General features: G+C 41.3%; 1 protein-coding gene across 4 annotated transcripts in view; it reads right to left on the bottom strand.

The window, feature by feature from the left end:
- Nucleotides 1-4697: 4697 nt before the first annotated feature.
- The window catches only part of LOC124290140 (alpha-(1,3)-fucosyltransferase C-like), a 32757-nt gene continuing 24440 nt past the window's right edge, over nucleotides 4698-13014 (bottom strand). For 3 of the 4 annotated variants that reach the window (XM_046726833.1, XM_046726832.1, XM_046726831.1), the window contains exons 2-3: nucleotides 6974-8118; nucleotides 4698-5728 (exon numbers count right to left, since the gene is read on the bottom strand). In XM_046726833.1, coding sequence (XP_046582789.1) covers nucleotides 5669-5728; nucleotides 6974-8116 — 1203 coding nt within the window. In that variant the 5' untranslated portion in view covers nucleotides 8117-8118 and the 3' untranslated portion in view covers nucleotides 4698-5668. Of the gene's footprint in view, nucleotides 5729-6973; nucleotides 8119-8911; nucleotides 9123-13014 lie in introns of those variants that run through there. The other variant, XM_046726830.1, reaches the window with a different exon arrangement.

The raw sequence follows: 13014 nt of genomic DNA on the forward strand, positions 1-13014 counted from the left end.
CACATGGGTACAATGAGTGAAGCCCATTTCTGGTGTCCCCGCCGTGATATTGCTGGAATATTGCTAAAAGCGGCGTAAAACCAAACTCAGTCAGTCAGTCAGTCATCAGAGGAAAATTATTCATTATTTTTCAAATTCAGAAGTTTCTTGTTTGACTCAGTATAAATTATTGTTTTCATTTTATTGCTAGTTTGGACATTGCAGACCCTGTAGTAACTTTACAGATTTCCTTTTAAGATGAATCTGACTGTTGTTTGTCAATAACCATAGCAACTACGGCTGCTGATTTTTCATTCATGGGTCCTCCCAACCCTTCCCAATTGTTACATACTGTTGTAGTTTTGGTAGTAGTAGTAGTAGTAATAGAGTAGTAGTAGTAGTGGTAGTAAAGGTAGACCGGTAGTAGTAGTAGTTGTAGTAGTAGCAGTGGTAGAGTAGAGAAATACTGTAGTAGTGGTAGTAGTAGCAAGTAGTGGTAGTGGTAGTAGTGAGTAGTGTAGTAGTGGTGGTAGTAAGTAGTGGTGAGAGTAGTGGTGAGTAGTAGTAGTAGTGAGTAGTAGTAGTAGTGGTAGTAGTAGTAGTGAGTGGTAGTAGTAGTGGTGGTGGTGGTGGTGGTGGTGGTGGTAGTGGTAGTAGTGTGTAGTAGTGGTGGTAGTGGTGGTAGTGGAGTGGTAGTGGTGGTGGTAGTGGTGGTGGAGTGAGTGGTGAGTGAGTGGTAGTGGTAGTGAGTAGTGAGTAGTGGTGGTGGTAGTAGTGTGGTGGTGAGTAGTGGTGGTGGTAGTGGTAGTGGTGGTGGTAGTAGTGGTGGTGTAGTGTGTGTAGGTGGTGGTGGTGGTGGTGAGTGGTGGTGGTGGTGGTGGTGAGTGGTGGTGGTGGTGGTGGTGGTGGTGGTGGTGGTGGTGGTGGTGGTGGTGGTGGTGGTGGTGAGTGGTGGTGAAGTGGTAGTGGTGAGTGGTGGTGGTAGTGGTGAGTAGGTAGTGGTGAGTGGTAGTGGTAGTGGTGGTGGTAGTAGTGGTGGTGGTGGTGAGTAGTGGTGGTGGTGGTAGAGTGGTGGTGAGTGAGTGGTGTGGTGGTGGTGGTAGTGGTAGTAGTAGTAGTGGTGGTGAGTAGTAGAGTAGTGGTAGTGAGTAGTGGTAGTGGTGGTGGTGGTGAGTGGTAGTAGTGGCAGTAGTGGTGGTAGTGAGTAGTAGTGGTAGTGGTGGTGGTAGTGGTGAGTAGTGGTGGTGAGTGGTGGTGGTGGTAGTGGTGGTGAGTAGTGGTGGTGGTGGTGGTGGTGAGTGGTGAGTAGTGGTGGAGTGAGTGGTAGGTGAGTGGTGTAGTAGTGGTGGTAGTAGTGAGTGGTAGTGGTAGTGGTGAGTAGTAGTGAGTAGTAGTAAGTGGTAGTGAGTAGTGAGTGAGTGGTGGTAGTGGTAGTGGTAGTGAGTAGTGGTAGTAGTGGTGGTGAGTAGTAGTAGTAGTAGTGAGTGTAGTAGTGGTGGTAGTAGTAGTAGTGGTGTAGTGAGTGAGTGAAGTGGTGAGTGGTAGTGGTGGTGGTAGTAGTAGTGAGTAGTAGTGGTGGTGGTGGTAGTAGTAGTAGTGGTGAGTAGTAGTGAGAGAGTAGTGTAGTAGTAGTAGTAGTGGTAGTAGTGAGTGGTAGTAGTAGTAGTAGTAGTAGTGGTGAGTAGTAGTAGTGGTGAGTAGTAGTGGTAGTAGTAGTGGTGGTGGTAGTAGTAGTGGTAGTGTAGTAGTGAGTAGTAGTAGTAGTAGTGAGTAGTGAGTGGTAGTAGTAGTAGTAGTAGTGGTGGTAGTAGTAGTGGCAGTAGTGGTAGTAGTGGTAGTAGTAGTGGTAGTAGTAGTGGTAGTGGTGGTAGTAGTAGTGGTAGTGGTGGTGGTGGTGGTGGTAGTGGTAGTGGTAGTAGTAGTGAGTAGTGGTAGTGGAGTGGTGTAGTAGTAGTGGTAGTGGTAGTAGTAGTAGTGGTGGTAGTAGTAGTAGTGGTAGTAGTAGTAGTAGTAGCAGTAGTAGTAGTAGTAGTAGTAGTGGTAGTAGTAGCAGTAGTGGTAGTAGTAGTAGTAGTAGTAGTAGTAGTAGTAGTAGTAGTAGTAGTAGTGGTGGTGGTGTAGTAGTAGTGGCAGTGCAGTGGTAGTAGTAGTAGTAGTGCGAGGAGGAGGAAAAGAAGAAACATAATTAGAAAAGGAGAGACGTAGGAGGAGAGAAGTAGGAGAAGAAGTAGGAGGAAGGGAGGGAGAAGAAGGATGTGTATAGCAGAAATGTAGGCGGACGAGGCGAATCACGTGAAGGAGTAGGTGGAGAAGATGGAGGAGAAGGAGTGGCAGTAAGAGTGATCCATGGCCGTCCACCTGGAACTCGGTGACAGTTACTGTGGATACCATCTCGTTGTAGAGGTGTTTAATGCATTCTCATAAAGGTCATATCAGTTAGAAGCAGTAGACACTGATACCGAATCAATATTGATTAACCATTTCCTGTTCGCTATACACGTTTCCAATTGCCAGTGCCATGCATGAGGTACAATATCACCAGTCGGCCAAACACTTCGAGGACAGGTCTGTGGAACAAGATGAAATTATACATGTACAAACAAGCGACAGTAGCATAATCCCTCGGCGATCCGACCATTTCCGTTAAAAACATAACACGTAAATTATTGATATTGTCATCAATCACAACACGGAAATAAACTGTCACGGCACTCACTGCCTTGTCACGTACTCAATGGCGTAGGCTGGATGTGTAGTACATAATTGATAAACCATACACCGTATCGCCTCTATAATTCAGCCTAGTTTTCATGAACACGATCGGTACGGAGGCGAGAAGAGAATTTTGAAATAGATCGGTGAGAATACAACTCTTTATCACGGTTTCCTCCCTCGAAGTGGTGGTAACCCGACGACGATAGTAACCTCAAGTTGCTATGGCAACGGGGTCCAGTTCTACTCCTCGCCGCCGTATACCGCATCATGACAGCATTACTCGCTCCGTGTACGGCGCCAAGTTGAGTTGTCCCTCACGAGCCCACACTCACAAACACACAACACCCTAGACTAACGCTTAGTCTCTGATATATAGTTTTGATTGTAACAAATAAACCCATTTAAATTGAAAAGGAGCCCCAGGGAGATCAGAGATTCGGACCTGGAGAAATCTAGACTTGCTTCATTTAGGGCTTTGCAGAGAGGACTAGACAGTAGGGAAAATAATGTGGTTTAGGTACAATGAGACAGATTGACAACACCCGTGCGTTGAATAGCAACATGACAGGTGGTCTCATTCAGTTCGTCCTGGATGCAAGTCAGGAAAAATGTTTTTGACAAAAATGTTTTGACTCAACTACCATTCGTTCATTTCACGTCCGAAACGCATGCTTGTCAGGTCAAGAACGAATACGTTTTGTCGAAACTAAGACTCGACTATGCTTGTGTCATATTACATGACTGAGTTCCATGTGAGAGGCTGGTCACAGATGCTTACCACACTGGCAAAACACAAATATGTATGGCTCGGAAAACACAAATACAATAATCCTTCTGAAACGGGATTCGAACACAACATATTGGGTGCCGAAGGGAGACAACTCTGTACAGCGAATAGCGGTGATTTATTAATCACATATATAATTTACAGTCAATAATGTAAAATTCATCAAATTATAAAGTCGGTCAATGTGTAAAATGTGAGTCATGATCACTTTGGCAGTTTACATTTTATCTAAATAATCCAGCCACTATAAAAATTGACAAAATCCTGTCCCTTAATTTGGAGGATTCACTGGAAAGATATTAAAACATTCTAACGGGTTCTAAACGTCGCAACAGAACCCTGATGCTACGTTTAGAAGGGGAAAATATACATTAACTTTCGATTTCTTTTAATAATATATCGGTGTAGTCACTGAATATAGAATATATTTTGAATATGATAACATAAAAATACATATGAACAGTCATTTTCAGTCAATTTGTAAATTGACTAAACTATTTAAACAAACTTTGATTGAAAGTACTGTAACATGTCTACATACGAGGGGCGTTCGAAAAGTAGTCAGTCTAACTATATTTTCGTGGTCCAATGTTTGAAAAGCTTCCAGTCTATTTTGAAGGAATCATTACCAAAGCCAAAGCCAAAATTTCACATATGTGGGTAATGTGGTTAACGAGATATTAGTCATCACATATGATATTTCTTAAACGATCTGTCATTTGGTACCTCCTGGATAATGGTATGCCCTCAGATAATATCATGTAAAATCTGTTCAGTATAGTATTGGATGACTTCCCGTCATAATCAGCATTCAAAGATTTGGATTGCTTGATTTATATTTAGATGGGGGTTGTGTTTTAAAGGACACCCCCTTATTTTAATTTTTCAAAAACATTGTGTCCAGATATTCAAGCTGGCACTGTTTGCAATATATTGAGACCTGACATTTGTGCGACCATTCAGTATTTAGTTTGAATCCTTGGCGTCATGTATGAATACGTGAAAACATTAGAATAAGTTATGTCCTTATGATAACGTCATCTGAAAGGGGGTGGGTAGTGTCTCCAAAACAAGCTCTTTCAGTAAACATCATGGGGGGAGTCATTTTAACAAGCGATTGTAGTTTCAAATTGCTTTTTTATGCACTTTAATATCGAAGTTTGATTCCACCGGACTTCTGCCTATCTCAAACATAAAATGTTTCTTGCTTATTTTGTTTCCTGAAGTTTGTGATGCATGTATTGCAGATTTTGCGTTTTTGGGGGTACCATGACAAAACGTCAAACAAAATGGGGCTCGTGAGGCTGAAACATAGCAAAACCAATTTGCTTGAGGTTGACAGATAAATACATGTATGTAGAAAAATAAAACATAAAAACAGCTGTATTTGTATCATTTCTAGGTGAGGCTGACTACTTTTTAAACGCCCCTCGTACAGGCGTGAACAATACTTGAATCTCGGTGGGATGTAAAAAAATAAATATATAATAACAAATATAAAACGAGTTATTAGACCTTACATTTAAAAGACCAATGTCACTAAAAAATATATAAACACCATATTGAAATGAAAACAAGGGACATAGTGTTATTGGAATTCTGCCTTGCAGTGAGTGTGATGATAAGGCACCTATAAGGATTTTATGAACTTCGAGTGTTTATCAGGCGTCGCACCGTTAGTAACCAGATAGTTACAGGTTGATAACAGGTGGTTGATAAATACGTTCACTCACTCACTCACTCTCCTCTCTCACTCACTCACTCACTCACACACTCACTGAGTTCTCGTGTCTCTCTTTGACGTGAGATTTATCAATTTTGGCGTGAAAGTGCAACATGATTAATAACAAATATCGTGAGTCACAAGCCAAAGACTTAAGTGTTGGCACACTTTGCGAACCTCTCTTTTGTTTCCGTAATCATTCGGGAATTCCCGCATGTTGACATTCGGCTTGTGCCGAGGTGACACGAGCTGTGATGAATATACGGAGAAGGACGACCAATGAGGCTGGTTGACACCGGTACATTGATACAACAGTACTGTATCGCTGTTTCAAATCATCAATATATGTCTTTCCACTATGGGCACCTCACTTCTGTCCAGATAGTTGATCTGATGAATCCGATGACGAACTCTCCCGAACAAATCCGATTGTGATCGTGACGGAGTCAGCCGACGGGCGACCTTCAGACAAGGCCGAGTCTAATGGCGTATCCCTGCACCATTCTGGAAGCGTACCCTGCAAGCTGAAGCAGTACACCATATCAATATGCAGATAAGGAACTATATGTTATAAACAGGAAAATGCTGAATCCTTCTCTACGCTACAAATTATTACATATAATTTTCTAAATGGGTATATGAACACAACCATTGCACGACTCATCAGTGTGTTCAGGAATCCGTGGGTGGGGGGTAGCCTAATGGTTACAGTGTCCGCTCGACCCGGGTTCGATTCCTCGCATGTGTATAACGAGTGAAGCCCATTACTGGTGTCCAATGTCGTGATATTGCTGGAATAATGCTAAACAGACGTGTATACAATTTTCGCCTCACTCGTGGCAATGAGTCCCAAAGAATGGTATTTCAGGGATCTGACAGCGAGTCTGTTGATAGTAGTGAGGTAACGAGATATTGGTCGCATACGGTGTCCATCGGGTGATATTCTGTACCCCACGTCTTATCAACAATCAACAGATCATACTTGGGTGAATCCCACGTTTTTAACTCTCTTTAGTGTACCATGATGTGTGGCAATAGCCGGGCTACAATATCGGTATGTTAAGCTAACCATTAACAGAGTATCTATGAACTCTGAGGAACGGTTGAAGGTGAAGGTCAGAGGGCCTCTATATTCCTTAACAAGAGGGAAAGGAATTAACTATAGGTCTCGTGTAGTAGGGCTTTACAGAACGCCAACCATGCATGTGCAATTTAGGGCACCTGCTTTTTCTGCAGAATACCCGTGTTGAACGCCGACTACGGATACGGAACCCCAGTGGTCTATGTAACAGGTAATGTAGAACAGCTACCGTCTATATATGCACCTGCAGTCTATATAGAACACTTACCGTCTATGTAGAACACGTACCGTCTATTTAGAACACATACCATCTATTTAGAACACCTACCGTCTATTTAGAACACCTACCGTCTATATAGAACACCTGCAGTCTATATAGAACACCTACCGTCTATTTAGAACACCTACCGTCTATACAGAACACATACCATCTATTTAGAACACTTACCCTCTATACAGAACACCTACCGTCTATTTAGAACACCTACCGTCTATGTAGAACACCTAGCGTCTACTTAGAACACCTACCGTCTATACAGAACACCTACCCTCTATTTAGAACACTTACCCTCTATACAGAACACCTACCGTCTATTTAGAACACCTACCGTCTAATTAGAACACCTACCGTCTATACAGAACACTTACCGTATATACAAACCACCTACCGTCTATGTAGAACACTTACCGTCCATTGCTGGCATGTGTCGTCCTCTATATATCCCTGTATGTCCGTGTAAGTCTGATGTGGGCGGGTCTCGTCATGGACAGCTTCACACAGGTCACAAAATAAATTCTCCATTTGATAAGTCCTGACCATGTGATATTCTCGGTGCCAGTCAAAATAACTGTTATAAGCAGTGTCATTCTTGTCCAGATACCTGAGGTACTCTGCCAGCTCCTGGATGGTGTTGAAGTCGCTGACGTCAATGAAGGAGTGCGGGGGCGCCACCTTACTGTAGTCCCCGCCCCCAGCAACAATAGGGATCTGTTCGTGGCGAAGGGGACCCGTAAACTTTTCAGTGATATAGTCACGGCAATAAGAATTTTCTAAAGCCATATAAAATTTGTAATGCTTTGTGTCAGCCATGTTATTCAATTCATAATCCCCACATTTCCCATACGTATCTACTTGGATGTGTTTCTGTAATTCTCTCACTACCATCTGTCGTCTTGCTTGGTCACCACAGTTACTGGCCACCCAGTAGACCCCTGCTGTTTTTGTGGCAGCAATGTCCTTTACTTGGGTCAGTTTCTGGGGCAGCTTCTCTATTTGGAAATACGGCAGCTGTATGTCGCTGTCCGCCCTGTACATCAGCGTCCAATTGAACACGCCCCCGTACGACCGGAAGTCTTTGGCAATGTTAGGAGGCGGTTCGATGTTATACAAAACCCACACTTGGTCTGTCCTACGATATTCTGGCATGGGGTATCCTATGAAATAATTCAATAAATCCATGGCATGAAACACCACAGCGTGACTGTGAGCTATGGTGGACTTATCGCTGGTCAACACACAGTCCGACACTGGGCACGACGCCATTCCCTTCTTCAGGTCGAAAGCCCATGACGGGTCACCAAACAATGGCGTCCAGAGCAGGATGTGCAATGTTCTGTTCAAGTTGGTTCTGGTTTGGGGGAATTTCTGGACATAGGACCCGTGTTTAAGGGTAGCTTTCCTCCGAAACTTTGGTAACCACATCTCCTTTGTTGGCCTGAGTAGAGTAGACAGCGACGACAGCAAAACAACGTTGGTGATGACAATGACGATGAAATAGAATATGAATGACCTCAGCCTCGATCGGTGTCTTCTAGCTGTCAGTTGGTTCATGCCTGCAAAAACAATACGTCATAAATAGTATGTTTTTAATAAAACATAATATGTGAGTGAGTTTAGTTTTACGCGGCTTTTGGTAATATTCCAGCAACATCACGGCGGGGGACACCAGAAATGGGCTTAACACATTGTACCCATGTGGGGAGTCGAACCTGGGTCTTCGGACGAGCGAACGCTTTAACCACTTGGCTACACCACCACTCCAATAAAAGAGAATGAGCGAGACTGACTGACTGAGTTTAGTTTTACGCCGCTTTTAGCAATATTCCAGCAATATCACGGCGGGGGACACCAGAAATGGGCTTAACACATTGTACCCATGTGGGGAGTCGAACCTGGGTCTTCGGACGAGCGAACGCTTTAACCACTAGGCTACCCCACCGCCCCAGAATGAGCGAGAGAAACAATATGAGTCAGTGAGTGAGTATTATATGCTTAACGTCGAAGCAGCACCTTATATTACGGCGAAATGTTTGGATCAGAGATACGTGCCTTATACCATCACAAATATACGCCTTATACAACGTTTATCTCACAAGAGGAAATGCTTGAATATGCCCTATTCGTTATGATCCAGATGTGCATCTCACACCACACCAGGAATTGGTTCAGAGCAGGTGCCCAAAAACGTAATTGAATCAGGTTATCTGACTGCTGACTTGTTCGATGTCATAAATATTTGCCAAAGATGTGTCTGGCCTGGACACAATTATTTACAAGAGTTTGTCTCAATACGCTCTCAAATATTCACGAGTCATGCCTTTGGTAATAAAATACAAACAAACCTACCTGGACAGTATCCCGATCTACAGAAAGCAGGGGAGGGGTCAGTATCCAATCTGCCCCACATTCCTTCTCGGACCAATGTTGGTGTTGTTAGAAACAGACTGGTTTAATATCACCAAGAGCAATGCTTGGCTGACTGTCGGCTTAAATCTATTGGAATACTTACTTAATGCTATGACGGGATATGATCCGTGCTACAGTAATGCACAACTTCTTTGTCGCTAGACTAATCAGATTATAATCGATTCATGGACACGGTACTCCGATTTTCCAGTTGTAGCCTGTGGCAACGCGTTGTAGTGAGTGTTAGTGGGTTTAGTTTTACGCTGCGTGACAGGAGTGTTCGGGGTGACGAGCAGACGCTTTAACCACTCAGCTACCTCCACTGTCCCCAAAGCGCTGTAGGCAATGCCTGTATCAGGTTCAGTCGGCATTCATATGGAGGTAGACATTTCGTCCATGCTGGGCATATACAGGTGAAGCGTGAAGAGTACGAAAAGAGATCACGTTTTTCAAAGACGTTGGTGTGTGTGTGTGGCGGTGGCGGTGGCGTAGCCTAGTGGTTTAAGTGTTCGTTCGTCACGCCGAAGACCCGGGTGAGTGAGTGAGTGGGTTTAGTTTTACGCCGCTTTTAACAATATTACAGCAATATCACGGCGGGGGACCCCAGAAGTGGGCTTCATACATTGTACTCATGTGGGGAATCGAACCCGGGCCTTCGGCGTCACGATCAAACACTTTAACCACTCGGCTACCCAACCGCCTCTGAATAGATTGAAACTGGCCGGTCATACTGTAGAGCGTTTTTATCACGTTTGGTATCAAGCTGCAAACTTCTCAAATAGTTCAAATTGTGTATAATTGTATTTTATATAAGACAATTTTACACGCGGATAAATATGTGTGTGTTGATACAGAATATGTTTCACAACATTTAGATGTGGTAATTTCAGACAGATCATAGAGGCAAGAGGATGTAGTAATGTTTCAGATTATGCCCTGACTGTAGGCTTAATGAGAACACGATAGAATGAGTGAGTGAGTGAGTGAGTTTAGTTTTACGCCGCACTCAGCAATATCCCAGTTATATGGTGGCGGTCTGTAAATAATCGAGTCTGGACCAGACAATCCAGTGATCAACAGCATGAATATCGATCTACGCAGTTGGGGTACGATGTCATGTGTCAAACCAAGTCAGCGAGCCTGACCACCCGATCCCGTTAGTCGCCTCTTACGACAAGCATAGTCGCCTTTTATGGCAAGCACATGGGTTGCTGAAGACCTATTCTACCCCGGATCTTCACGGGTCAGAACACGATAGAAGATGAAACTGATCTATCTCTGGTAGAAATACATACGTCAGATAATACATCCCTAACGGTAGTGCAGCATACACATTCACAAGTATAATGACCAAACACATAATCATCACTTGATCTCTGCCTATACCCATTTAATGTGCAAAACATAAGAAAAACGTTGAACAACACTTAAAGCACGATCTTCATAAAGCGATGAATGAGATACGTGTCTGAGATGTGTGTATATTTCCATATATTTATCTGCCTCCTACAAACAAGATTACAAATTACATCCTCATTTTTCTTCTCATGGTATCTATTAATTGTAAGGCTAACAAATGTAACTTCTATATTGCCGCGTATTTTGGACCATTAGCCTTTTTAGAGAATACATTGTCTTGTCTCGGTATCTAGTTGTTTCAGTTTTGTAATATTAATCAAATGTTGGCAGGATTATTTCTATATCATTTGATTACACAATTACTTCAATCATATTTCTTTTCTTTAATTAGTGGAGTATTACTACTACCTATGATGTATTTCATATCAGTAGTTTGTTTCATATTCATGACATTATAGCATCAGCAATTCAGATCTTGATCACCAAGTTAGTCATAAAATCAATAATTAGTTAGTCATAAAATCAATAATTCAGCTGATGTCACCAATATCAATAACTGCTGTTAAATGACAGAATAACCTGTTATTTTTTATATTAGAAAATACCGACATAACTAATGGCCTAACAGCGGGAACGTATACCGACTTTTAATCCGGTCAATATTGCATTGTCATTCATTGTATTACCTGATCAATACTCGATTACTAGTATCATAAATAGCACGCGTTGACATGTATTTGTAATATTGTTTGCGTGTTTCGTCAGACAACAAACAAGCAGATGGTGAGGGTATTGACTTGAATTGCTAGAATTAATAGAATGCCTAACCCAGCTGTGGTGTTCACGATAGTAATCACACGATTATGGTAACTGGAACACCTAACATCTGACACCTAACACCTGAAAAGGAATGTTGTGCATGATATAGTCTCATATCATATACCTGGTTTGTTAACTTAGTACAAAACAGTGGGCTGAAGTATGAAATCAATGCAAGTATTTATGGACCCAGAGAGGAGCAGTATGGACTTTGTACTGCTGAAGTGTGGACTTCCTCGGTCCTTGTTCGGTTGAATATGGCAGGCCTTATGCTGTTGTTGACATCTGAACCTGTAGTATTGATATATGTGACAGATTTGTTGTACATCAATATATATAATAGAAATATTAGTGTATAATAAATTTGCGATGTGATCAAATGATTTCATTATGTTACTGGGGTACAAGGGCGATTAATTGTTTTCAGCATACAATAAATTTATATCATTAATACACTACGGAAATCATGAAAATTAATTCACGATGTCATCAAACATTCACTGTCATTAATTCACTTCACGATATCATCAAAGAATTAAAACATCATGAAGCTTCACATATTAACAAACGGACATCGTCAGTTCACTTCACGATATCATCTGGAATTATTGACATCAAAAGCTTCGCGATATAAAACCATCGTTAATTCACTTCACGATATCATCAAACATTAACTGACATCGTTAATTCACTTCCACGATATCATCAAACATTCACTGTCATTAATTCACTTCACGATATCATCAAAGAATTAAAGACATCATTAATTCACTACGCGATATTATCAAACATTAACTGACATCGTCAGTTCACTTACGATATCATCAAAGAATTAAAGACATCATTAATTCACTTCACGATATCATCAAACATTAACTGACATCGTTAATTCACTTCACGATATCATCAAACATTCACTGACTGTCATTAATTCACTTCACGATATCATCAAACATTAACTGACATCGTTAATTCACTTCACGATATCATCAAACATTCACTGTCATTAATTCACTTCACGATATCATCAAAGAAGTCGTTAATTCACTTCACGATATCATCAAACATTAACTGACATCATCAAAGAATTAATTCATTAATTCACGATATCATCAAACATTAACTGACATCGTTAATTCACTTCACGATATCATCAAGCAATTCACTTCACGATATCATCAAACATTAACTGACATCGTTAATTCACTTCACGATATCATCAAACATTAACTGACATCGTTAATTCACTTCACGATATCATCAAACATTAACTGACATCGTTAATTCACTTCACGATATCATCAAACATTCACTGTCATTAATTCACTTCACGATATCATCAAACATTAACTGACATCATTAACACTTGATATCACATCGTTAATTCACTTCACGATATCATCAAACATTCACTGTCATTAATTCACTTCACGATATCATCAAACATTCACTTGTCATTAATTCACTTCACGATATCATCAAACATTACATCATTCTTCACGATATCATCAACATTCACGATATCATCAAACATTCACTTCACGATATCATCAAACATTAACTGACATCGTTAATTCACTTCACGATATCATCAAACATTCACTGTCATTAATTCACTTCACGATATCATCAAAGAAGTAAAGACATCAATAAAATGTCATGCATACCCTGAAAGTACATCAGCCAAACTTCTTCTAGCGTGAACCTTCAAAATGCCTGATTCATATTCGACTTAGTGAGAATAACCTCAGGTATCCAGTTAAGTTCACTTTTCCCTTTTCAAAACACCAGTGTTACAATGAATAAGTTCGAAATGGAAATATTACCACATGTTTGTGTCACGTACTGGTATGTGTCACGTGAAC

Source organism: Haliotis rubra, unplaced genomic scaffold (genome assembly GCF_003918875.1).
Source record: "Haliotis rubra isolate DU_JTF1 unplaced genomic scaffold, ASM391887v1 Scf458, whole genome shotgun sequence".
Taxonomy (NCBI): Eukaryota; Metazoa; Mollusca; class Gastropoda; order Lepetellida; family Haliotidae; genus Haliotis; species Haliotis rubra.